The sequence below is a fragment of the Triticum urartu genome, chromosome 5A (assembly GCF_056163025.1).
Source record: "Triticum urartu cultivar PI428250 chromosome 5A, HENAU_Tu73, whole genome shotgun sequence".
NCBI classification, from domain to species: domain Eukaryota; kingdom Viridiplantae; phylum Streptophyta; class Magnoliopsida; order Poales; family Poaceae; genus Triticum; species Triticum urartu.
The window spans coordinates 467457186-467484266 of NC_141877.1; the positions used below are offsets into that span (position 1 = coordinate 467457186).

Consider the following 27081-nt stretch of genomic DNA (forward strand, 5'->3'; position numbering starts at 1 on the left):
ATAAAGTAAAGCATTACAGCACGATTGCATTGCATACAATAAAGCGACAACCATATGGCTCCTACCAGTTGCCGATAACTCGGTTACAAAACATGATCATCTCATACAATAAAATTTAGCATCATGTCTTGACCATATCACATCACAACATGCCCTGCAAAAACAAGTTAGACGCCCTCTACTTTGTTGTTGCAAGTTTTACGTGGCTGCTACGGGCTTAAGCAAGAAGCAATCTTACCTACTCATCAAAACCACAACGATAGTTTGTCAAGTTGGTGTTGTTTTAACCTTCGCAAGGACCGGGCGTAGCCACACTCGGTTCAACTAAAGTTGGAGAAACTGTCACCCGCTAGCCACCTTTGTGCAAAGCACGTCAGGAGAACCGGTCTCGCGTAAGCGTACGCGTAATGTCGGTCCGGGCCGCTTCGTCCAACAATACCGCCGAACCAAAGTATGACATGCTAGTAAGCAGTATGACTTATATCGCTCACAACTCACTTGTGTTCTACTCGTGCATATAACATCAACATATAAAACCTAGGCTCGGATGCCATTGTTGGGGAACGTATAATTTCAAAAAATTTCCTACGCACACGCAAGATCATGGTGATGCATAGCAACGAGAGGGGAGAGTGTGATCTACGTACCCTTGTAGACCGACAGCGGAAGCATTAGCACAACGCGGTTGATGTAGTCGTACGTCTTCACGGCCCGACCGATCAAGCACCGAAACTACGGCACCTCCGAGTTTTAGCACACGTTCAGCTCGATGACGATCCCCGGACTCCGATCCAGCAAAGTGTCGGGGAAGAGTTCCGTCAGCACGACGGCGTGGTGACGATCTTGATGTACTACCGTCGCAGGGCTTTGCCTAAGCACCGCTACAATATTATCAAGGACTATGGTGGAAGGGGGCACCGCACACGGCTAAGAATATGATCACGTGGATCAACTTGTGTGTCTAGGGGTGCCCTCTACCCCCGTATATAAAGGATCTAGGGGAGGAGGCCGGCCGTCCCTCTATGGCGCGCCAAGGAGGAGTCCTCCTCCTAGTAGGAGTAGGACTCCTACTAGGAGGGGGAAAGAAGTGGGGAGGGAGAGGGAAAAGGGGGGGCGCCGCCCCCCTCTCCTAGTCCAATTCGGACCAGGGGGGAGGAGGCGCGCAGCCCACCTCTGGCAGCCCCTCTCTCTCCACTAAGGCCCATATGGCCCATTACTTCTCCCGGGGTGGGGGGGGGGTTCCGGTACCCTCCGGCTCTCCGGTTTTCTCCAAAATCACCCGGAACACTTCCGGTGTCCGAATATAGCCGTCCAATATATCAGTCTTTATGTCTCGACCATTTCGAGACTCCTCGTCATGTCCGTGATCACATCCGGGACTCCGAACTAACTTCGGTACATCAAAACTCATAAACTCATAATATAACTATCATCGAAACCTTAAGTGTGCGGACCCTACGGGTTCGAGAACAATGTAGACATGACCGAGACACGTCTCCGGTCAATAACCAATAACGGAACCTGGATGCTCATATTGGCTCCTACATATTCTACGAAGATCTTTATCGGTCAGACCGCATAACAACATACGTCGTTCCCTCTGTCATCGGTATGTTACTTGCCCGAGATTCGATCGTCGGTATCTCAATACCTAGTTTCAATCTCGTTACCGGCAAGTCTCTTTACTCGTTCTATAATACATCATCCCGCAACTAACTCATTAGTTGCAATACTTGCAAGGCTTAAGTGATGTGCATTACCGAGAGGGCCCAGAGATACCTCTCCGACAATCGGAGTGACAAATCCTAATCTCAAAATACGCCAACCCAACATGTACCTTTGGAGACACCTGTAGAGCTCCTTTATAATCACCCAGTTACGTTGTGACGTTTGGTAGCACACAAAGTGTTCCTCTGGAAAACGGGAGTTGCATAATCTCATAGTCATAGGAACATGTATAAGTCATGAAGAAAGCAATAGCAACATACTAAACGATCGGGTGCTAAGCTAATGGAATGGGTCATGTCAATCACATCATTCTCCTAATGATGTGATGCCGTTGATCAAATAACAACTCTTTTGTTTATGGTTAGGAAACATAACCATCTTCGATTAACGAGCTAGTCAAGTAGGGGCATACTAGTGACACTTTGTTTGTCTATGTATTCACACAAGTATTATGTTTCCGGTTAATACAATTCTAGCATGAATAATAAATATTTATCATGATATAAGGAAATAAATAATAACTTTATTATTGCCTCTAGGGCATATTTCCTTCAGTTGCACGATGTTCGATAATTAGTGGAGGGAAAGAAAATGCCACTACTTTATTCTAAAACTATATTTTTTTTCCCATCACGACAAGGTACAATTGAAAATAAGATACAACACGACAAGGTACAACTGAAAATAAGATACATCGTAGAATTTAAATAAAGCTACATTTAACTACTGAAATAAAGCTACATTAAACTGCATCAATAAAGATACAAATGATTGCGAAATTTAAAATACTACCACAGGAATCTACTGAGTCCAACGTGGATATTTTCCTTTTCCATCGCCAGCTTCTTCTGCTGCCTTGGCCTGACGAGCCCTTTCTTTCTTTCTCTGCCTCTCCGCCTCACGTGTCTCCTTTCGCTGTCGTTCCTGCTCCTCCATGCGACAAGCCTCTTCCCTGTTTTTCTTTCCTAAATCCTGAAAAAATTGGTGTTGCTCCGCATAGTATTCTTTTAACTCTCTCTCTTGCTCTGCTTTCTCCTCAGCTTCCGCCTTCTCGCGTCGCTCTTCCGCATAGAAACTATTCCACGCACGGTGACTTCTTTCACGAATCTCAGTCACTGCCCAAGCCGGCATCTCCGTGTCAATCCAACGATAGTACATGCACAGAGGCGGAGGAGACTACAACAAGAAACCAGAATGTTATTAAAGAATCAATCAAAATACCAACAATATCTATTCGTGATGGTTAAAGCATACCGGAGGCTTGTCGTACTCTGAAATAGCTACGGGTGGATCTTCCTCATAATTGGCGCACATGAAAAACTTCATGCCCAACCAATCTGAAAAATCTGTCACCTCCTTCACCTTGCAAAGATCGCCACACCAACACCGCAGGACTGCCACCCCCGGAGGCAAACTTGCATTCTTCATTTTTCTCGGCCTAATGCTTTGATCCGAGCAAGGCAAACTCATACCGACTGAAAAAATGTGTTACACACTTTGCACACTGGCGATTTCGAGGATGGCTGGACGAGAGCCTCGGTGTCTTCCTTTTATAGGCTCAGGCGATAAATGATGGCGAGAAAATAAGCGCGAACAGACGAAATTAGGCGGGAAATTTTAGGATCCCTGTAGTGTCGGCACAACAGGTTCCCGCAGCATCGGATTCCCGCAGCAAGTGACTGTTTACCGCAGTGCCGTCGCATCCGCTCAAGCAATAGCCAGAGTGATTCTCGGACTGCCGTCGCATCCTACGAGGCAAAAGTAACAAAAGCAGGACTGATTCCCGGGTGAAAGAACCAAAAGCAGGCATCAGCATCCATATTCCCACGCGGAAATCACGCTCTTGGGTGCTGTCACCTCACTTGTAGCAGCATTTTTCGAATCATGGGAATGAGGGCTGTCTGCGGGGGAATCAGAGCCGTTTGCGCACACGCGTGCAGCAGGGTGGCCGCCAGCGCTGGTGGCGGCGGGGCCCACGCCTCGGCCCGCGAGCTGCAGCAGCTGTCGGCCAGGGAGGGACATGGGCAGCAGCGGCCGCCTCCTCTAGTGGCGACCTGGCCCGCTAGGCCTGGCCCGTTCCGTCGCGGCTCGAAGAACTGTACATAATCAGCGGCCACCTCCTCTAGTGGCGGCGTGGCCCGCCAGGCCTGGCCCGTTCCGTCACGGCTCAGAGAACTGTACATAATCCGTTTTCGCCGGCCGGCCGCCTCCTGGCGTGGCGGCCGGGCCCGCCGCCTCCTGGCGTGGCGGCAGGTGCCACGTGTCGCCTGCCGCACCTGCCGCCACCGCTGAGGGGGTCTTTTTTGTCAAATTGATCCATAGGTAGTCTCTTTTGTCAATTCATCTGGTCAGGTGGTCCTTTTGGACAATCTGAGCAGGGGTTGGAGTTTATACGATTGGAGGGAACAGAACATTGAATGGGTACACAAGTGGGAAAATGAAGCGCTAGCGGATATAGTGCATCAACTTAGGTATATTTTATTTACATTATTTTATGTATACTATTTTATTACGATGATCATACGATGCGTGAAGATGCTTTGCTTTCATCACAATGGTTTATGTAATAATTTAATTTTGCAGACCATACGATGGAAGTATAGATCAAGCGTATAAGCAGTGGTACTGCATGAACACACGTGCTAGCCTGGCCAGTTAGCCAGCTACTATACCAACACATCTCACACAAGAGGAGCAGGCGCGGAGACATGTTGAGCTGCGTGCAGCTTACTATTGTGACCAGATGGTAATCACTTGTAACTTTTTTAGGTCCATCATTTCATAATCATTTGAACTAAATAACATCCAAATATTGTTCAGCTTGAAAATTGCAACGAAGTAGGGCAGATGGCTACGGATAGCATGCCGGCCCAGGGCCCATTTCGCAAGACATTCCAGAAACTTCTTCAACAATACTTGGCAAAGAAGTTCAGATGCGATAGAGGCGATGACGTTGTCGCTGGAGCATACAACATGCCGGTACCGAGGTCAGCTAGACCAAGTGCGGCGCCGTCGTCCAGACCGAGCGAGGCGCGTACGAGCCATGGGCAGTGGGGGAGGGTCCGAGTACTAGAACGACATTGCCACGACAGGACTCATCTCTGCCACTGCATCGCTCTTTTTCGATGCAGCTTCGTCAGGGGCAGACATCTCAGGACCATGGTACGGGCTTGGAATCGATGCCCGAGCAGTTTCTTTCCCCTAACCCATATGCGTACACAGGATATGATGCATACACCCAAGGTGAGGGATCTCAGCCGTATCTCTCCACGCGGGGGATCCCCATGTCCGAGGAGACTCGTGTACCAGATTTAAACCAGCGCCACGTACAATGGCCAGACAGTATAGGAGAGGGATATAATCAGGTAGTCATGTTTACATTTCAATGCATTTACAATGATATCATATATTATCCTCTAACAGTTTGTTTAAAATGTTTCTATGTGCAGGAGATACCTGATGTTAATTGGGGCGATGAGAACACCCAACGTGGCGTCAACACAGGTCTTCGGGGAGCATCACATGATCATGGCGTCAACATAGGCCTCCGGGGAGCTTCACATGATCATGGCAACACGGTTACATCATTAGTTACAGAGTTCTTCGGAGGGGACGTTATTGGCCCATCTTTTATCCCCGCAGAGTCACAACCATACGCCTACAATTACGCTTCAGGTTCGCAACAAGGATTCGCGACTCCACCACCTACGCAGGACTCGCAGACACATGAAGCCGAATTGAAGTACGGCCGCGGTCTTCGTGTAACTCGGCCACCTAATCGCTTGTCACCTTCCGGTCGTAAGGAAAGGCCAGGTGGTCGTCGTAAGTCACCTTCAGTTGTACCCTGCCCCACACGCGGTTCACTTCACCTCTCGTCGTCCCGACCACTATTCCACGGTCCAAACACTGAAAACTCATCATCCTTCCCTCGCCGCCGTTGGTCCCCGTAGACCCTGACCGCGGCGCCGTTGACCGACCGGCGTAGGACGGCCCCGGTTCCACGGCCGTGGAGCCCGCGGCGACTTCCCAGCCATTTTGGTTCCGCACGTCCACGTCCACGTCGCCGTCTTCCCTCGTCTCCCGACTCCGTGGTGTATAAACAACTACCAGCAGAGATCGCGCTACCTTCCATTGCCGCTCTTTTGTCCGTTGGGCGCGTCTGTTTCCCCGGCAGGCGGATCCTCCTGGTGCCTCCAGAAGGCATATATACCCGCTCTCGCCGCGCCAGCGCCAAGAGGGATGCGCCATTCGTGGGCCGGTGAACCCTGAGCGCGCGGCGGCTCCGTCGACCGATCACAGGAACCACTGTATATCCGGTAAAATCTCTTCATCCGACGATTCTGATCCATGAGCATCTTCTCCCCTCCCCTTCAGTCGTTCTTGGTTCTTTATTTTCTGTACAACTCGTCGCATTTCGTCTGTTACGACTGCGACTGCACGCTGGGGTTCGATTTTTTGATAACTTCGCCATTAGTTCCTCTGCTCGGAAATCAGCAGTGTATCCATCCCTTTTTTAATGGATGAGAAACCGGCAATTCACCGATACCTTTTGTGCGTTATTGTGTCAGCGAGTATGCTTCGTGAGTACTTGATTAAATGTCTCACAAAAATTTCAGCTGGCTCGTCGTTAGCATCCTGTAAGTAAGGTGCGACCAAGTGTTCTTGGTTCCATCCACACCCTAATGAAACTGGCCGAAAATGAAATATTGTTCTGAAAATATTTCTTTTTTTTTGAAAATATTTCTACTACTTATGTTTTAGGATTTCTGAAAATAAATGTGGTAAGAACTTCTTTCTTAGTAATTGAATTGGGACCCGTTTAGGTGGAATGGTGATCAGTCACTGCTCATCATAAGTAAGAAGATTAAGGTTGTCAAATTTTGCAGTATTCTTTAGATTATAATAAACCAATCCCTTCACTTTCAAACAACTGCCTCTGTTCATCTGTCTGCTCTTCGTCTCAGCTTTGATTTGGAGAATTCTACAGATGTACTATGGAGTATCTTCTGATATCTTAGTTGGACTATCTCAGCCTAGGCACAAATTTGACTCATTGGCTTTATTAATAGTATTATTGCTCATCTGTTGCCATTGGGTCAGGATTCAAAGAGAATAGTTGGAACTTTCTGCACCAATTATGCTATTTGAATAAGCCTGCTTGGACTTTCAGACCAACACCGGAAAGTCTTGTGCTTACAAGAAACAACGGTCCACCACTATTATCTTTGAATCATGCAAGTAAGCTGCGACCAAGCGTTCTTGGTTCCATCCGCAGCCTAATGAAACTAGCCGAGAATGAAAATTCTACTGAAAATATTACTACTTAGGTTTTAATTACCGAAAAAGGCTTTCGCCCCGCTTTATATATAAAGCATCAACCAACAACAACCCGGTACAAACGCACGCCACCACAACACACGCACACACCCAAGGCAAGATACATAAGTGTCGAGCGCAGCAACACCACCCCAAGCACTACAAGAGCAGCGGGGTCCTCGCCCGTGAACACGCCACCGCGAAGAGATGAAGCCGCATATGACGAACCGTGGGCTCCAAGGCGGTGCCTTCAGGAAGGAAACGACACCGGAGCGCCGCCACCGCCCGACCCGAGAGTCAGAGTTTCCCCTAGAGCAACACGACGGGCAATGATGGCCGCGACGACGCCTTCAGGAAGGGAGCGAGCTTCGCCGCCGCCGGTCCGTCCGAAGATAGGATAGGTTTTCACCCCGGCCCATACTCACCGCCACCGAACGTCACACCCCGGTGACCATGCCGCCCACACGACCATGGTTACCGGGCAGCACCAAGGCACGGGCTTTGCCCATGAGCACCGCGACACCACCACCAGGGCCGCCACCCCGGAATCCAAGACCTCGACGCCACCTCACCAGTTACCCAGCGCCACGCCACCTATAGAGACGCGCCTTTTGCACCCCTGAGCTGCCCCCAACTGGCCGCCATCGGCCCGTCCTGCTGCCGGGCGCGAGACGGGCGCGGTCCTGCCGCTGGGCGCGAGACGGGCGCGGTCCTGCTGCCGGGCGCGAGACAGGCGGCGCGGTCCTGCAACCGGGCGCGGGACAGGCGCGGTCCTGCTGCCGGGCGCGAGACGGGCGCGGTCCTGCTTCCGGGCGCGAGACGGGCGATGTACCACAACTGAGAAAAGCCCAGTCCTTCGACGGAAGTGGTGCATGGGCGACGGGGAGAGGAATCGAAGGCCGCCACACGCCACCTACGGTCGAACCGACGCCGAAACATGTCAGCCGCCGCCGCAGCCGACATGCCAAGCTACCGTGGATCCCTCCACGGCCGGAGCAGCAGCCACACCAGGCCACTGCCCATCCCGCGCCGCCCGCCGGACTCCAGCCGTTGAGTCCGTCGGCCACGCAGCCACCAGATCGGCCACCACTCTGCGCCGCCACCGCCACCACACACGCGCCGCCACACCCTGGCCAGAGCAGGCCAGCATCCGCGACCAGGACGCGCTCCGGCCACCGCCCTGCGCCACCAGCCGGGTCCCCGGCGACAAATCCAGCCAGATCTGGCCGGAACCCGGCTCGCCCGCAACCACCAGCACCGCCACCGCCGCGTCAGATCCGCCGCCCACCGCAGCCACGAAGGCCGCACCTTGAGCAGGATCCGCCGCCGCCTTCAGCCGCCTCTGCCGCCAGCCAGCAGGACGACGGCCTCCAGCCCACGCCGCCACAGCCCGTGCCCCCCGGCGGCCAGATCTGGCCGTTGCAGCCCGGGCACGCCCCGCCGTCGCAGTGCCCGCCACGCAGGCTCCACCAGTGCGCCGCCGCCGCCAGAACGCGGAGCCGCCACACCCGCACAACGCAGCGCCGTCGCGCTCACCGCCGCGCGACGCACCGGCCCGAAGAAGCATGCCCGCGCAGCCCCCTCGAGCAGGAGGACGCCAGCGCCCCGCCGCCGCCGGCACCGGTCGGGCTTTGCCCGGCCGTGCCCTCTGGCGGCGGCGGAGCAGGGGAAGAGGAGGAGGAGGGGGGCGCTCGACAGGATCTGGTCGCCCTCCCCTTCGCCTCGCGGGGGCGACGCGGGAGGGGTCGGGAGGGGAGAGTGTTCAATAGCTCGTCGAATTATATAATTCTGCACCACTACTTAGGTTTTCTGAAAATAAACATGGTTAGAGCTTCTTTCTTAGCAATTGGGACCCATTTAGGTGGAATGGTGACCAGTCACTGCTCATGTAAGTAAGAAGATTAAGGTTACCGAATTTTGTAGTAGTATTCTTTAGTTAGATATAATAATAATTGATAAATCAATCCCTTCACTTGGAAACAACTGCCTCTGTCTGCTCTGTCTCAGCTTTGATTTGGAGAATTCTACAGATGTACAGTATGGAGTATTTTGTCTCATCTTAGTTGGACTATCTCACCTAGGCACAAACTTGACTCATTTGGCTTTTATTAATATTATTAGTTTCTCATCTATTACCATTGGGTCAGGATTCAAAGAGAATAGCTGGAACTTTCTGCACCAATTATTGCTTTTTGAATAAGCCCGTTGGACTTTCAGACCAACACCGCAAAGTCTTGTGCTTACAAGAAACAACAGTCCACCATTATTATCTGCTATTCACACTGAGCTGAACAATACAATCAACCTTCTCGTTTTTCCTTTTACTGTTAGAATGGGACAGTTGGGAGAAACATATGGTTATTCTATATAAGAGTGAGCATCAAATATCAAATAGATTTTTCTATTTCGAAGATATCATAATATGGATTCACTGTTGCCATTCTTAGCTCCTCGTATGAAAAGATTTGCCTGCTAGTTGTCCGAGCTCAAGGTATGTGTTCATCTTGAATAAGCATCGCCTATATTTCTCCCAAAACGAAAATTCAGGATAACCTGTCCTCCACCAACATACTGCTGATTCAATCTCTTTCTAGTACGCAAACTAGTCACGACAAAATTAGTTTACATACTTATCAGTTTACTAGCAATATAAAAAAATTAAGTTCAGATTCATTCTATGTTAAGATAGAAAAAAAGATAAAACCATTAAACATGATAAATATCGATAGTTTCTATGCATGTAAGGGTCATCGTTTCGTGATGTCATTTTGGTGGTGTTTATATGGTTATAATTTTTGCAATGTTGAAGTACTGTAAACGTCTAACCTCCATGCACACTCCAGTTACTAAAATTAACTCAACTGTTTCTCCAGGATAACAAAAAGTTGTTCGAATAGCAGAGATGGTCCATCATATATCTGACGAGGCAGCAGATGAACCTGGCATCACCACACAGACACCCTCCAATGACCCATCTCAAGCACCGCTGGTGTACAAAGTGGGCTATCCCCCTCCGAAGAACTTGGCCACGGAGTTTACAGAAACATTGAGAGAGACTTTCTTCCACGACAACCCGCTGCGTCAGTACAAGGGCCAATCCGGACCGAGGAGGTTCATGATGGGGCTGGAGTTCTTGTTTCCAATATTTGGGTGGGGCAGGGATTACAGTCTCAGCAAGTTCAAAGGAGATCTGATTGCCGGGTTGACCATCGCAAGCCTCTGCATTCCTCAGGTATCATCAAGGATGACTGGTCCACCTTGGCTTTGACCACTTAAACTGTGCCTGACATTGAATGATGGACTCTAATAGGACATTGGCTATTCGAAGCTTGCTAATTTGGACCCGCAGTATGGGCTTTGTAAGTTACTCCTCTTGATTCTGTTGCGGAGATTTGATGCGAAACATTTAAGCTTGTTTTGCTATCATAATTTACTTTTGTTAGTTGGTTTCAGACTCCAGCTTCATTCCCCATTGATATATGCTGCAATGGGTAGCTCAAGGGATATAGCGATCGGTCCAGTTGCTGTGGTTTCTCTTTTGATAGGTTCACTTCTACAAGCTGAGGTTGACCATGTCAAAAACAAGGAGGAATACATGCGCCTTGCTTTCACGGCAACCTTCTTCGCTGGTATCACTCAAGCAGCCTTGGGATTTCTAAGGTATATGCAAACATATACTAAAAGCTTGCACATAATGTCACGTGTTGGACTAAGAGTTGGTAAATTTTTTTTCAGGTTAGGGTTCCTTATAGAGTTCTTGTCACATGCTGCAATTGTCGGATTCATGGGGGGAGCTGCCATTACTATTGCCCTGCAGCAGCTAAAATACGTGTTGGGCATCGCAAATTTTACAAGGAAAACCGACATAGTTTCTGTTATGGAATCTGTCTGGAGATCAGTTCGTCATGGGGTACATATCTCATATACTTAGCAGTAACATATCGATTTTATATCTTGATCAGAACATCATGCACTGCATTTTCTGGAATTATAAGAGCATATTTGTAATTCCTAGAACTTAAAAACATTTTCATTATTAATAGAAGTACATCATGCCATGTCGATATGGAAATAACTTATGTGGGGAAAAATATTTTTGCAAGTGCTGAATTGTTTTTGGATCTTTGGAGCTCATCTTTATATTCATTTGGAAGTGGGCAGGTGAATTTGTTCCCCTCCTTTTTGTGGATCTTCCCGCGCCAGGAAGGGATTAGCATAGGCTTAAGATAGTACTACTGTCTGTCTGAGTTATCTAGAGTACTAACAAGGAGATGCTTGTATATATATGCAGTGGAACTGGCAGACAATTGTGATTGGTGTATCTTTCCTGGTTTTCCTTCTGTTTGCGAAGTATATCGTAAGGATTCTTTGTTCCTTGTACCTTTACAACACATTTAACATTTTAAAAATTTATTTCATCCACTAAGGATGTTTGATTTACACAGGGAAAGAAGAATAGGAAGCTTTTCTGGGTGCCAGCTATTGCTCCTATAATATCAGTGATTCTAGCAACATTTTTTGTATACATTACTCGTGCCGACAAGCAAGGTGTTCAGATAGTAAGTGACTAAGTCAGGAAAATTCAGGCTCAGTTGTGTGGACCATACACTGTTTGTCATGGATGAAAAAAAAATTGTCACTTGGTTATCAGGTAAAGCACATTGAACAGGGAATCAACCCATCATCAGTACACAAGATTTATTTCACCGGTCCATTTGTCGCAAAAGGCTTCAAGATCGGTGTTGTTTGCGGCATAGTTGGTTTGACAGTATGTATTCTGATATGAACACATATTTGTTTTTCCTGTCATGTGCATCTCCAGATTTCTCATCAATCTGTGCGTGACTACTTCATCAGGAAGCTGTAGCTATTGGAAGGACATTTGCTGCTATGAAGGACTACCAGCTAGATGGAAACAAGGAGATGGTAGCACTTGGAACCATGAACATAGTAGGATCAATGACATCTTGCTATGTCACAACAGGTAGCTTCACCCTTTTTCGCCGAACAGAGCTGACAGTAAACTGTCTGGAAAATACAGTGCCAAAATCTATATCCTGTATTTTCTTTTTCAGGTTCTTTCTCACGTTCGGCAGTTAACTTCATGGCTGGCTGCAAGACTCCTGTATCCAATGTGGTTATGTCAGTGGTGGTTCTTCTTACCTTGTTGGTCATCACACCGCTATTCAAATACACACCAAATGCAATCCTAGGGTCGATCATTATTTCTGCGGTGATCGGCCTTGTGGACTATGAAGCAGCAATTCTCATCTGGAAAGTTGACAAATTGGACTTCATTGCTTGCATGGGAGCTTTTTTCGGTGTTGTTTTTGTATCCGTTGAGATTGGCCTCTTGATTGCTGTAAGGACCAAAGCATTATCTTTGATGAAGAATAATAATATTTTCATGTCTTTCTGTGGAGACATAACTAGAACTTGTTTTTTCTGGGTATTACCAGGTAGCAATCTCATTTGCCAAAATACTTCTTCAAGTAACAAGGCCAAGGACAGCCCTACTTGGAAACCTTCCCGGCACCACTATATACAGGAACATAAGCCAATATCCAGAAGCAAATCTTACTCCCGGGGTGGTGATTGTGAGGGTTGATTCTGCTATTTATTTTTCCAACTCTAATTACGTCCGAGAAAGGTAAAGATGGCAAATTCATCACACATTATGCTCTGAATCTGAAGTATGATAAAATACACATGAATTTGGTAATTTCAGCCTCATAGGCCTGACATCTGGTGCTCCATGGCAGAATTCTTAGGTGGCTCACAGACGAAGAAGACAGAGCTAAAGCAGTGGGACTGCCTAAAATCAGTTTCTTGATTGTGGAAATGTCGCGTAAGTAGAAGAATTATATCTTGGCCTGAGAAATTTCAAACTATTTTTTTCAATCATTGTACTAATGCAGTCCGGTGAAAAATGCTGGTGCAGCGGTCATCGACATCGATACAAGCGGCATACATGCTCTTGAAGGTCTGTACAAGAATCTTCAGAAAAGAGATATGCAGGTACACCCATTCAAGCTACACACACTTTCAGAAAACTATAATCTTGTTTCACAGGGCAGCTGATAATGTTGTTTTGTATTGTGTGTTTTGGCAGCTCATTCTGTCAAATCCTGGTTCCGTCGTCATAGAAAAACTGCAAGCATCCAAGCTCACCGAGCACATTGGAAGCAGTCATATATTCCTCGCAGTCTCTGACGCCGTGCGATTCTGTACGACGAAGTCGATGCAGGAACCGTGAGCGAAGTAGTTCGGCGGAATGGCTGGTGGTGCCATATGGTGCTAGTGTTGAGAATAGTTTTGGTGCTCCCTGTGATCTAAGCTGGGTAGCGCAAGATGATGTGGCTTTGTGGCCAATGTAGATACATATAATAAGTTAAGGCAATCACCGGAGCCTCTCCGGTTTACCAAATACTACTCCCTCCGTTCACCGTTATAAGATGTTCTAACTTTTTTTCTGAAACAGATGTATATAACCGTATTTTAGTGTGTTTGTTCTCTCATTTCAGTCCATATTTAGTCCATATTAGAATATTCAAAACATGTTATAATAGTGAACGGAGGGAATAGTAGATAAAGTTTAGAGGTGCTCCTTTACTGAGTATGAACGAAGTAAATTTTTGGAACTCACGGAGGAACCTCCTCAAGTATGTACAGATATACATAAAGGATCGACGTGGGATCTCGGTGCATTTTTTTTCTTCATCAAAAGAGAAGCCTCCCTCTCCGATTTTATTAAGAGAAACCAAGGTTCACAGCTACTAGTAGAGTTTTTGTTACCCAACACACGACATACTATCTTACATGACCGGGGATCACGACGAACCCCAGCCCAGCACCTCAAAGGGTCATGCAAGATCCCAAAATAGAAGCAGAGCACACACCAGCTGAACCGGGGCACCCACACAGCATTTCAGACACAGCATACAGCAGTTGGCAGCAAAGCCTAACATATCATAGCTAAAGCAAGAACTAGATAGCGGCTAAGGCAGCAGCAACGACGAAGAAGGTAAGCCACCGGGATCTCAGCGCGTTCTCATACATGATCAAGCATCAACGGATGCGATGTTGGCATCGTTGCAGAACCGTCCGCACGCATCGCCGCAGCGCCCCACGCCGACTTTCATGTCTTCGCCAAGCTCAGCTGATGACAAGATCAAGATATGTGCAATGTTCATTCCAAACCGAAAAAAAAAACTTTTTTCCCTTATGATCAATTGAAAGTATATGTACAGATGATGAATTAATTAAGATACTACCTGAATTGACGTTGTCACAGACTGAGAGGCTACATCCTAAACTGCAGTACTCAACGGCATCTGGTTCTTCTTCCGCACCAGCAGCAGCAAGCATTAGTCAACCTTAAGTGCAACTTCCATCTGGGAGCAAAATAATATAGAGAACATACAGAGAGTGACTTGGGTTTACGTACCAGCTGAGCTGGGGAGAAGGTTGAGGTTAGGGTATTCACTGGGACATGTGGGGTCCCTTGTGAGCACACAGCCACACATTTTTGAGCAGGAGCTACTGGGGTACCTAAAACCGCACACGTTGTAACCAGGGGCGGACGCACGTTGTGACGAGCGGCGGCCCAGGACCCCACTCAATTTCCTGTCGCCCCGGTATAAACACCCGATCCAGCCAGCAGGCCCCCGGTCACGCAAGAGCTGGTGCCCCCACTCCCCATCGGCCCTTCTCCGTAAAGCCCATAAAAAAGCAAACCAAATCGAGAAAAATGAAGAGATGCGTGTCCTTCAACAAAGCGATGAACACGAGGAGAAATTGGCTACTGCTTGCCTCTTCGACTCTCGGAGATCAATCAATTAATGAATAGGCTAATAGCTAGAAAATCGATTAAACCAAGAAATGAACCGTCAGCCACCACGCACTGCCACTTTGAGGATTGGTCGATCGTGGCTCTGCGGCTGCCCAGTCGCCTGCCGGCTGATGCCCGCCCTGCCGCCGGCCGCCGCGGCGCGAGCGCTGGTCTACGTAGGTCTGGTCTGCAGCAGCAGCAACTTCTGCTCAAGTGCCCATCCCCAAGCTTTATTAATCTCAATCTCATCCCAACTCCAAAACTGCCATAGGCAAACAGAAACACAGGTACTTCTCGATTTGGTTTGCCTGGATCTCTCCGGTCCTTATTTTTTATTTGATTTCTTTGTGTTTTCTGTCAAACCAAGTGAAAATATGCAATCCGTACTAGTACTCTATCAGGCATGTACTGTTGGTTCTAACCATAAATTGTAGGATTAGTGTGGCACACTACCGGTAGCTTAACTTGTAGTACCATTCTGGAATTTTCTATGCAATTCAATCCGGCAAACCATTCTATTACTCTCACTTGTCTGCTGGCTTGATAGTCTGCTACTACTAGGATGCTTTCTCTCGGAATTTTTACAGTTAGAAAGAAAGGGACGACACCATCACCACCAACAGGTCTGCTTTGAGCCCAACTGATTTACTTTGCCATTTTAACAAGGAAATGTTGCTGAAATTAGCCAAGATTTATCCTGATGATTTTTTAATCACAAAAATATGGTGACTCTTGAACACGAACTTGGTCTCTACATAGATAATATACTCCATGATACAATGTTTTCTAGCTTTGGACAAAATAGGTGATTTGGCTAAACCGACGGTGGATACAAGGAAGCATCTCTCCTATCATTGGTATATTGGCTTTTGAAGCTAGCGTTGACTCTCCCTGTAACCACTGCCAATGTTGACAGATGTTTTTCAGTTATGAAGATTGTGAAGGGTGCTTTGCGTAACAAAATTGGTGATGATTATTTGAGCCATAGCCTAATTTGCTTCGTGGAAAATGGACTGCTGGACGAAATTGCTTATAAAGTGATTCTTGATCGTTTCCATAAGATTAAAGATCGTCGTGGGAGAAATGTATTGTAATGATCCTATACCTTACACCTCTTGTGTGTTTACCATTTCCATTAGAATTTTAAATTGCTAATACTAATATGTGTTTTTCTTTTCAGAACACAGTATTTATGTTAGAGATGAATATTCTTTTGCAAAATATGAACTATTTGGATTTAAAGTCTTTTTGTAAGGTATGTTCACTTTATTGATAACTTGTTGTGTTATGATTGGATGAAGTATCTCTTTTTAGAACTTGAATGAAATATCTTATGACTTGCAAGAAAATGTCTATATATAGGACATATAGACGTTTATATAAGCCTATGTGTAAAAATTATCGAGAGTTTTGTATAGCTGGGTGCCCCTGGTCAGTTTTTATCCTGGGTCCGCCCCTGGTTGTAACAGTTTCTTGATCTGGTGTCTCTGCAGCAGCTCTTGCCCTCTGCTACTTGGATTTGTCCCTGGACAAGTCCCAGTATGAGTGCACGCAGGATCACGCTCTTGAAATGCTTGCTCTCCATGGCAAATTTCTAGCCTCTTCGGTACCGTGCATTGCCCTTTCTCACCTTGAGAGTTGGTGCAAACTTCGCTGGTGCATCCAAACCCCGTGATATGATACGCTCTATCACACATAAACCTCCTTATATCTTCCTCAAAACAGCTACCATACCTACCTATCATGGCATTTCCATAGCCATTCTGAGATATATTGTCATGCAACTTTCCACCGTTTCGTTTATCATGACACGCTCCATTATTATTATATTGCTTTGCATGATCATGTAGTTGACATTGTATTTGTGGCAAAGCCACCGTTCATAATTCTTTCATACATGTCGCTCTTGATTCATTGCATATCCCGGTACACCGCCGGAGGCATTCATATAGAGTCATATTTTGTTCTAAGTATTGAGTTGTAATTCATGAGTTGTAAGTAAATAAAAGTGTGATGATCATCATTATTAGAGCATTGTCCCAAGTGAGGAAAGGATGATGGAGAGTATGATTCCCCCACAAGTCGGGATGAGACTCCGGACTTGCAAAACTAGCATCCCTAAGCTAAATAAAAAAAAGAGGCCATAAAATAAAGAAAGAGAAAAGGCCTAAATAAAAAAATGAGAGAAAAAGAGAGAAGGGACAATGTTACTATCCTTTTACCACACTTGTGCTTCAAAGTAGCACCGTGATCTTCATAATAGAGAGTCTCTCATTTTGTCACTTTCATATACTAGTGGGATATTTCATTATAGAATTTGGCTTGTATATTCCAATGATGGGCTTCCTCAAATGCCCGAGGTCTTCGTGAGCAAGCAAGTTGGATGCACACCCACTTAGTTTCTTTTTGAGCTTTCATACACTTATAGCTCTAGTGCATCCGTTGCATGACAATACCTACTCCTCGCATTAACATCAATTGATGGGCATCTCCATTGCCCGTTGATTAGCCTCGTTGATGTGAGACTTTCTCCTTTTTTTGTCTTCCCACATAACCCCTACCATTATACCTTATTCCACCATAGTGCTATATCCATGGCTTGCGCTCATGTATTGCGTAAGAGTTGAAAATGCTGAAGCGCGTTAAAAGTATGAACCAATTGCTTGGTTAAAACTGGGGTCGTACATGATATGAATATTTTGTGTGGGGAAGATGGAGCATAGCCAAACTATATGATTTTGTAGGGATAACTTGCTTTGGCTATGTTATTTTGATAAGACATAATTCTTAGTTAGTATGCTTGAAGTATTATTGTTTTTTGTCAATTATAAACTTTTATCTTGAATCATATCAAATCTGAACATTCATGCCACAATAAGAAGAATTATATTGAAATTATGCTAAGTAGCACTCCACATCAAAAATTCTGTTTTTATCATTTACCTACTCGAGGACGAGCAGGAATTAAGCTTGGGGATGCTTGATATGACGTATCTATAATTTTTGATTGTTCCATGCTATATTATATTTTGTTTTTGGACATTATCGGGCTTTATTATACACTTTTATATTATTTTTGGGGCTAACCTATTAACTGGAGGCCCATCCCAGAATTGCTGTTTTTTTTGCCTATTTCGGAGTTTCACAGAAAAAGAATATCAAACGGAGTCCAAACGGAATGAAACCTTCGGGAACGTGATTTTCGGAACGAACGTGATCTAGAGGACTTGGACCCTACGTCAAGACATCAACCAGGAGGGCATGAGGTAGGGGCGTGCCTACCCCCCCAAGCGCGCCCTCCACCCTCATGGGCCCCACGTTACTCCATCGACATACTCCTTCCTCCTATATATACCTACGTACCCTCAAACTACTAGATACGGAGCCAAAAACCTAATTCCACCACCGCAACCTTCTGTACCTGTGAGATCCCATCTTGGGGCCTGTTCCAGCGCTCCGCCGGAGGGGGCATCGATCATGGAGGGCTTCTACATCAACACCATAGCCTCTCCGATGATGTGTGAGTAGTTTACCTCAGACCTTCGGGTCCATAGTTATTAGCTAGATGGCTTCTTCTCTCTTTTTGGATCTCAATACAATGTTCTCCCCCTCTCTTGTGGAGATCTATTCAATGTAATCTTCTTTTGCGGTGTGTTTGTTGAGACCGATGAATTGTGGGTTTATGATCAAGTTTATCTATGAACAATATTTGAATCTCCTCTGAATTCTTTTATGTATGATTGGTTATCTTTGCAAGTCTCTTTGAATTATCAGTTTGGTTTGGCCTACTAGATTGATCTTTCTTGCAATGTGAGAAGTGCTTAGCTTTGGGTTCAATCTTGCGGTGTCCTTTCCCAGTGACAGCAGGGGCAGCAAGGCACATATTGTATTGTTGCCATCGAGGATAACAAGATGGGGTTTATATCATATTGCATGAGTTTATCCCTCTACATCATGTCATCTTGCTTAAAGCGTTACTCTGTTCTTTTGAACTTAATACTCTAGATGCATGCTGGATAGCAGTCGATGTGTGGAGTAATAGTAGTAGATGCAGGCAGGAGTCGGTCTACTTGTCTCGGATGTGATGCCTATATACATGATCATACCTAGATATTCTCATAACTATGCTCAGTTCTATCAATTGCTCAACAGTAATTTGTTCACACACCGTAATACTTAGCTCTTGAGAGAAGCCACTAGTGAAACCTATGGCCCCCGGGTCTATTTTCCATCATATTAATCTTCTAACACTTAGTTATTTTTATTGCCTTTTATTTTACTTTACATCTTTATCATAAAAATACCAAAAATATTATCTTATCATATCTATCAGATCTCACTCTCGTAAGTGACCGTGTAGGGATTGACAACCCCTTATCGCGTTGGCTGCGAGGATTTATTTATTTGTGTAGGTGTGAGGGACTCGTGCGTGGTCTCCTACTGGATTGATACCTTGGTTCTCAAAAACTGAGGGAAATACTTACGCTGCTTTACTGCATCACCCTTTCCTCTTCAAGGGAAAACCAACGCAGTGCTCAAGAGGTAGCACTCGCGCGCCATGATGCGCGTCCATGGGCCTGCGACGAGCGTGGGACGATGAGACGGCCGGAGTCAGCGATGGGGTGGCGGTGCGTCCGTCCCGCCGCACAGAGGGGTGGAGCGACGAAGCCTACTGCTCGTTCCCCACCGGGCCGGTGGCGGCGCTGGCAGCGGGTGATGGAGAGCGACGGGGAGGCCCGCCGACGGGCGCCGTCTGGGCGACATGAGCATTGAGAGCGGCTCGACGCTCAACACGGGCTCGACGAGCATCAGCCATGGAAGCGGTGGAGCGGTGGTGCGTCGACTGACGGAGGAAGGGCTTCGGCGCACCCCTACCTGGCGCGCCAAATGTCGGATTCAGGGTTCCGCAGACCCTTGAGAGGTTCGAACTCTGGGGTGCGCACGAAGAACTCTCTCTCTCCCCAGCCTGCCTGCCCAACGATTCCACGGCCTAGCTCGATGAACCCAAAGAACAAGAGACACAGGGGTTTATACTGGTTCGGGCCACCTTGCGGCATAATACCCTACTCCAGTTTTGTGGTGGATTGCCTCGAGGGGTTGAGGATGAACTAGTACAGTGGATGAACAGCCTCAGGAGGTGAGGTGTTCTTGGGCTTGATGAGCTGGTGAGTGAGAGGATGATCTGGATGACCCCCCCCCCTTCTATGGTGGTGGCTAAGTCCTATTTATAGCAGCCTTGGTCCTCTTCCCAAATATAGGCGGGAAGGGATCCCACAACGACCAATTTTTAAGGGAGATGATAACCCACAAGTATAGGGGATCGCAACAGTTTTCGAGGGTAGAGTATTCAACCCAAATTTATAGATTCGACACAAGGGGAGCCAAAGAATATTTGAAGGTATTAGCAGCTGAGTTGTCAATTCAACCACACCTGGCGATTAATTATATGCAGCAAAGTGATCAGTAGCAAAGTAGTTTGATAGTTTTGATAGTAGTGGCAGCAGTAATGGTAATGGTAACAGTGATATCAGTAATTTGTAGCAAGTGTAACAGTGATGATAGCAATAGTAATGCAGCAAGATCAATATAAGTAAATTCGTAGGCATTGGATTGGTGACTTGTTGGATGATATTCATCATGGGACAGTTATAACCCAGGGCGATATGGCACTAGCTCCAGTTCATCGATATAATGTAGGCATGTATTCTGTAAATAGTCATACGTGCTTTATTAAAAGAACTTGCATGACATCTTTTATCCTACCCTCCCGTGGCAGCGGGGTCCATATTGGAAACTAAGGGATATTAAGGCCTCCTTTTAATAGAGAACCGGAACAAAGCATTAACACATAGTTAATACATGAACTCCTCAAACTACGGTCATCACCAGGAGTGGGCCCGGTTGTTGTCACTCTGGGGTTGCCGGATCATAACACGTAGTAGGTGACTATAACTTGCAAGATCGGATCTAAAACATGGATATAATGATGAATTCATAAACGGTTCAGATATGAGTTCATGGCACTCGAGCCCAAAGTGACAAGAATTAAGCATAGCAAAGTCATAGCAACATCAATCTAAGAACATAGTGGATACTAGGGATCAGGCCCTAACAAAACTAACTCGATTACATGATGAATCTCATCCAACTCCTCACTGACCAGCGAGCCTATGAAGGAATTACTCACTCCCGGTGGGGAGCATCATGGAATTGGAGATGGAGATTGGTTGGTGATGATGAAGAACGAAGATCCCCCTCTCTGGAGCCCCAAACGGACTCCAGATCTGCCCTCTCGAGGAAGAACAGGGCTTGGCGGCGGCTCTGTCTCGTGAAACGCGATGATTCTTTCTCCCTGGTTTTTTCTGGAAATATGTGAATTTATAGTATCAGGGGGGTTGTCAGCGGGGCCACCAGGTCGATACAACCCACCTGGGCGCGCCAGGAGAGGGGGCCGCACCCTGGTGGGTTGTGCCCAGGCAGGGGCCCCTCTCTGGTGTTTGTTGGCTCCAAAAATATTCTTTTATTCCATAAAAAATCCTCGCAAAGTTTCATTTCATTCCGAAAACTTTTATTTCTGCACAAAAACAACATCATGGTAGTTCTGCTAAAAACAACGTCAGTCCAGGGTTAGTTTCGTTCAAATCATGCAAATTAGAGTCCAAAACAAGAGGAAAAGTGTGAGAAAAAGTAGATACATTGGAGACATATCAACTCCCCCAAGCTTAAACCTTTGCTTGTCCTCAAGCAATTCAGTTGATAAACTGAAAGTGAGAAAGAAAAACTTTTACGAACTCTTTTGCTCTTGTTTGCGTAAATAAGCTTAAACAGCACCCAGGTTTTCAGCCAACATTATAACTAACCATGTCAACAATAACATTTAAAGATTATATTAACTCATATCAATGACATAATCAGCTAGCGAGCGATAATAAGAGATCTCAAACAGCAACACGTTGTCAAAACAACCATGATATAATATGACAATAGTGGTATCTTGCTAGCCCTTTCTGAGACGGCAAAACATAAATGCAGAGCACCTCCAAAGTTCAAGCAGCGACTAAACAATGTAATTCATGGTAGAAAAGATCCAGTCATGATGCACCCAACATTAGCTATACACAATGCATAAATCATGACAGTTGTGCTCTCTCAATTTCTAGCGCTTGTTTTAGAAGGTGATGACACAACATAAAAGTAAATAGAAAGTCCCTTCGCAGAGGGAATTAGTGATTTGCAGAGGTGCCAGAGCTCAATTTTTAAAACAGAGATAAATGGTATTTTGAGACATGCACCCTTCTTATTCACTTCACGACCATCAGTTATCAACATCTTCCATGCTAAGCATGCTAGTGGCGGTTCCCAAGCGATAAAAGTAAAGGTTTTGACTCCATTGGGAGTTTTTGTTTGATTATTCAAGAGATGAAATCTTTTTCATGTTTGTAGTTTGGGATTGGGCATCCCTATTACGCCCATTTTCTCGTGCAATGGTGAGTGAATAAACACTCGACCTGAGAATAACCTGCTTAGCACGGAAGATATTGACCACCTCCTGTCGTTCCATGAACGATCCAGGCACACAAAAAGGATAATTTTTAGAAGTTTTTAGAGGTGGCACATGCAAATTTACTTAGTACGGCAGGGTAATACCGTATATAGGTATGTATGGTGGACTCATCTGTAATAACTTTGGATTCAAGGTTTTTGATGTACAAGCAGTCTTCCCACTTAGTACAGGCGAAGGCTAGCAATTAGATTAAGGAGCGGCAAGCTAGAGAGCAACAACGATCATAACCAGGCATTATGCATAAGTAACATTGGACACTAGCATGAGTAGGATATGAACACCATGAACATAAATATTATAGAAGCTATGTTGCTTTTGATTCAACTACATGCATGAACATGTGCCAAGTCAAGCCACTCGAACATTCAGAGGAGGATACCATATCATCATACTACATCACAATCATTTTAACGCTATGTTGATATCCAAGATAAATCATTATTGTCGGATGTTGGGTTCCGGCAGACCCTTAAGGTTCGAACTCTGGGGTGCGCACAGAGATCTTTCCCCTACCGATCTACGTCTGATCGTCTCGCGTGAATCTAGGCTAAACGATGAACAACACGAGGGACACAAGATTTATACTGGTTCGGGCCACCGTCGTGGTGTAATACCCTACTCCAGTGTGTGGTGTGGCGGATTGCCTCAAGGGCTGGTGATGAATAGTACAAAGGACGAACAGCCTCGCGAGAGGTGTTCTTGAGCTGGTGCGATGAACTGCTTGGGTGAGTTCGATTGCCTCTCTCTCTCTGGCTAGGGCTCTATCTGATGCCCTCTACGGTGGTGGCTAGCTCTATTTATAGAGGCCCTGGTCCTCTTCCCAAATATTGAGCGGGAAGGGCGCCAACAACAGCCATTTTGAAGAGGAACATCTAGTACAAGTTATCCTGACTAAAGTTGGTCTTCGGCTGCCAAAAGCACTGGCGATGACGCCGTCTTGGGCTCCACGGTGACCTCCATCCTGCCGCTCCGCTGGCCTTGGTCTCGTTGCACTGAAATGGAAACCTTTGCCTGATGCCTCAGTACTCCACGCCTGTGCTTGCCCCCTTTGCACCAAAGAGGAAACAAGGACACTGCGCAGGCCAGCGCCCGCCTGGTCTCGATCGTCATGGCTTGCATCACGAGCACCTCGCGAGGTACCTTGCCTTGATCTCTCCGCCTCCTCGCGAGTCTTCCTGGCGAGGCCGTTCCTGAGGAAGCCCTGTGTCATCCTCCCCATGAGGCTTGGCCCCTCGCGAGGGTCCTGAGTCTTGTGCTGATGAAGATGGGCCGTGTTGGACCACCACTTGAGACACGCCGCAGGCAGGCAAGTCTGGGGACCCCCGTTCCCAGAACACCGACAATTATCAACTCCTAGCTACTTATGCATGGCATGAGAAACTATAATCTCTAATTGTCATTGCAAACATGTTTAATCATAATGGGCCGAAGCCTGGATACCACGTTAAACATATTTACACAAACAGAACAAGTCGAGTTCATACCATTTTCTCTTTGCCACGGCCAGCTCATCGAATATCGTCATTATTGCCTTTCAGTTGCGCGACCGAATGATATGAAAATAATAATAGTGCAAGAGTACCATGGACTAAGCTGGAATTTGCAAAACATTTTATTCAACAGGAGAAGACAAGGTAAAATGGGCTCTTTGCTAGTTCAACGGTTATTCATATGAGAGCCACTCAACATTTTCATCGTGGTCTTCTCCTCGGTAGGACTCGAATAAAAAGAAAAGAAATTCAGAGAAACACACTGAAATATTTTTGGAGTTTTTGGTTTTCTTGAACAAGCAAAAACGAGAAAAACTATCTACACGGGAAAGCTCCCAACAAGCAAAAGAAGAACAAGGAAATATTTTTGGATTTTCTTTTTAGTACTACTACTAAGCATACGTAGAAAGTAAATTACTACAACTAATTTTTTTTGGTTTTTCTAAAGTTTTTCAAACACATAAGAAGAAAACAAGAAAATAAATCTAAGCATGGATAATACCATGAAAAAGTGTGAACACCGACAAATAGAATGATATGAGTGAATGTAATGTCGGTGAGAAACACGTACTCCCCTAAGCTTAGACTTTTGGCCTAAGTTGGTAATCAATCAGTAGCCTGGAGGGTAGTAGGGATCCTGAGGAGAGGGCATCCACTCACCCCACTGCCGAGGCTCCGCCTGTGCGGCTGCAGCAGCTTGGGTGTTCCGGTAGGCGATGATGTCCCCAGGCATAATCCTATATCCGCCCCTAGCAACAGAATCAAACAAAGCAGGAGCAGGCAATGGAATAACATCACGAGTCCTCACACTAAAAACTAGGTTATATGGAATAGGGATGTTAGGAGATTCGATATCAAGAAAGTGATGGTGTTCCATGGCTGCACGGTCTAGGTAAACTTTGGTCAGAGGGTAATCATGAGGGCTTATCTCAACCTCGAAGTGAGCCTCCAAACGAGTAGCAAAAATCCCACCATGTATTTTACCCTGGGATTTGTTAAGATGCAGGCGACGAGCCACGATAGCTCCCAAGCTATGCGTGCTGTCGCCCTCAAGTGCATGACGTAAAACAGCAAGGTCTGGTGAACTAAGTGCACCCACCTTCTCCCTAGTATGCAAGCATTTGGTAATAAAAAATGCAAAGTAATGAACAACAAGAAAATGTAAGCCACCGGCAGTGATGGATGACACTCCTCTCTCATCACCCACTGTCAAAGTGCGACAGAAGGTCTCAAACTCAGCCGGCCTAGGCTCAGCCAAGCTCCCATCAGAAGGGATCATGCATATGTTACAAAAGTCAGTAAGTGGTATTTTATGGTTTTCAGCATATAAGTCAAAGCTCACTTCAAGAGGATTATTTCTATGCAGGAAAGTAAAACTTTGAACAAAGATGTTTGTGAGGATTTGAAGTTGGTCACACTCATCTGCGATGAAGTCCGTGAGGCCGGCATTAGCAATATATTGCATGAACTCCTCATGAATTCCAGCCTCCTGCAGGAATGGGGTGTGCGGCCATTCGCACAGCCGTACCTCCGCCAACCTCCGAGGGTGAAGATCACTGTCAGAAGACTCCCCAATAACACCCTTGGAGTTCTTCTTAGAGCCAAATTTCCTGAAGATATTCATGTCCGCGTACAATATTTCCTATGAACAAAAATATGAATTTTTAGTTCACAAATTTTTTCCAACAAAACTTCACAAAATTGATAGCAACTACTCATAGGGATACAGAGAGGTCATAGCAACCATTCAAACTATTTAGAACACTTAAGAATTCAACATGCAAGCACATCTACAGCAGCACCAAGAGTAGCTATTTATTCAAAGTATAAAGCACTAAAACAGAAACTTATTGGACAAATGGTGTAGTCACATACTAAGCAACAATCCCCCGAAACAGTTTCAGAAACAGAGCTTCGAGCAAAGAGATTGAATTCCATGGGTTTGAGCTCAAGAACATGGGAGAGAGATCAAGAGGTATTTTTTTTGTGGAGGTAGGTGACAATGTGGGATGAAGAGATAAGTGAGAGGGCCCACGTGGGGACCACAACCCACCAGGGCGCGCCCAGGTGGGTTGTGCCCACCTGGTGCACCTCCCTCTGGTATTATTTGCACCAAAAATTCTTAAATATTCAGAAAAAAGCGTATAAATTTTCAGGGCATTCTGAGAACTTTTATTTTTGGGTCATTTTTTATTGCACGGAAAATTCAGAAAACAGACAAAACATGGCATTTTATTTTATTTGACTAATAAAAAACAGAGAACAAAAAGTAAGGACAGAAGGTAGTGCTTACTAAATTCATCAACTTCATACCGCTCAAAAATGATTCATTAATAAGGTTGATCAGGTCTTATTAACAACCACTTTCGATTAGCATGAAACCTAAGAACTTTCGTAAATCACTAAGTTACCTCAATGGGGATATGCATCTCTCCAATAATAAGCATTTCATATTTCTTTTTGAGAGAAGGTAGAGGTATTTGAAAACTTCCAATAGTGATTGTCGGAGATTTTTGAATAACATTAATACCATTCATTTGGAATTGTTTCTTCGGAAAGTGCACCGTATTCTCATTACCATTAATATGAAAAGTGACCTTGCTTTTATTGCAATCAATAACAGCCCCTGCAGTATTCAAGAAGGGTCTACCAAGGCTAATCGACATGTTTTCATCCTCGGGCATCTCAAGTATTACAAAGTCTGTCAAGATAGTAACATTAGCAACAACAACAGGCACATCCTCACAGATATCGATAGGTATCACAGTTGACTTGTCAGCCATTTGCAAAGATATTTCAGTAGGTGTGAGTTTATTCAAGTCAAGTCTTTTATATAAAGAGAAAGGCATAACACTAACACCAACACCTAAATCACACAAAGCAGTTTTCACAAAATTCTTTTTGATAGAGCAAGGTATAGTTGGTATACCCGGATCTCCAAGTTTTTTAGGCACTCCATCTTCGGAAGTATAATTAGCAAGCATAGTGGAGATTTTAGCTTTCGGTATTTTTCTCTTATTAGTGATGATGTCCTTCATATATTTTGCATAAGGAGGCATTTTCAAGATATTAGTCAAGCGAGTACGCAAAAAGACTGGCCTCAGCATTTCAGCAAAGCATTCAAATTCTTCATCATCATTCTTTTTAGTTTA

General features: G+C 45.7%; 4 protein-coding genes across 6 annotated transcripts; 2 read left to right on the plus strand and 2 right to left on the minus strand.

The window, feature by feature from the left end:
* Positions 1-2529: 2529 nt before the first annotated feature.
* LOC147971992 (uncharacterized) lies at positions 2530-3198 on the minus strand. The gene is made up of 2 exons (XM_087522901.1): positions 2983-3198; positions 2530-2904 (listed from the first exon to the last, which is right to left on the minus strand). Exons 1-2 carry the CDS (start codon positions 3196-3198, stop codon positions 2530-2532), a joined length of 591 nt encoding a protein of 196 aa, XP_087379027.1.
* A 1655-nt stretch (positions 3199-4853) lies between these two features.
* Positions 4854-5678, plus strand: LOC147971993 (uncharacterized). The gene is made up of 2 exons (XM_087524197.1): positions 4854-5093; positions 5178-5678. Exons 1-2 carry the CDS (start codon positions 4854-4856, stop codon positions 5676-5678), a joined length of 741 nt encoding a protein of 246 aa, XP_087380323.1.
* A 197-nt stretch (positions 5679-5875) lies between these two features.
* LOC125509808 (sulfate transporter 1.2-like) lies at positions 5876-13549 on the plus strand. Of its 2 annotated transcripts, XM_087521208.1 has the most exons (14): positions 5876-6044; positions 9918-10276; positions 10355-10403; positions 10488-10704; positions 10780-10954; positions 11336-11401; positions 11490-11603; positions 11696-11812; positions 11902-12028; positions 12120-12406; positions 12504-12694; positions 12807-12892; positions 12986-13062; positions 13157-13549. In XM_087521208.1, the coding sequence occupies exons 2-14, from the start codon at positions 9947-9949 to the stop codon at positions 13298-13300; spliced, it is 1980 nt and encodes a 659-aa protein (XP_087377334.1). In that variant the 5' UTR covers positions 5876-6044; positions 9918-9946; the 3' UTR covers positions 13301-13549. The 2 variants fall into 2 exon arrangements, with proteins under 2 accessions (XP_087377334.1, XP_087377335.1); XM_087521209.1 differs by lacking the exon at positions 5876-6044 and having other exon boundaries at positions 10188-10276; positions 10498-10704.
* A 556-nt stretch (positions 13550-14105) lies between these two features.
* On the minus strand, positions 14106-16667 carry LOC147971994 (putative leaf thionin). Of its 2 annotated transcripts, none has more exons than XM_087522903.1 (4): positions 16343-16667; positions 14492-14617; positions 14319-14384; positions 14106-14203 (listed from the first exon to the last, which is right to left on the minus strand). In XM_087522903.1, the coding sequence occupies exons 1-4, from the start codon at positions 16458-16460 to the stop codon at positions 14106-14108; spliced, it is 408 nt and encodes a 135-aa protein (XP_087379029.1). In that variant the 5' UTR covers positions 16461-16667. The 2 variants fall into 2 exon arrangements, with proteins under 2 accessions (XP_087379029.1, XP_087379028.1); XM_087522902.1 differs by having other exon boundaries at positions 14319-14387.
* Positions 16668-27081: the final 10414 nt, after the last annotated feature.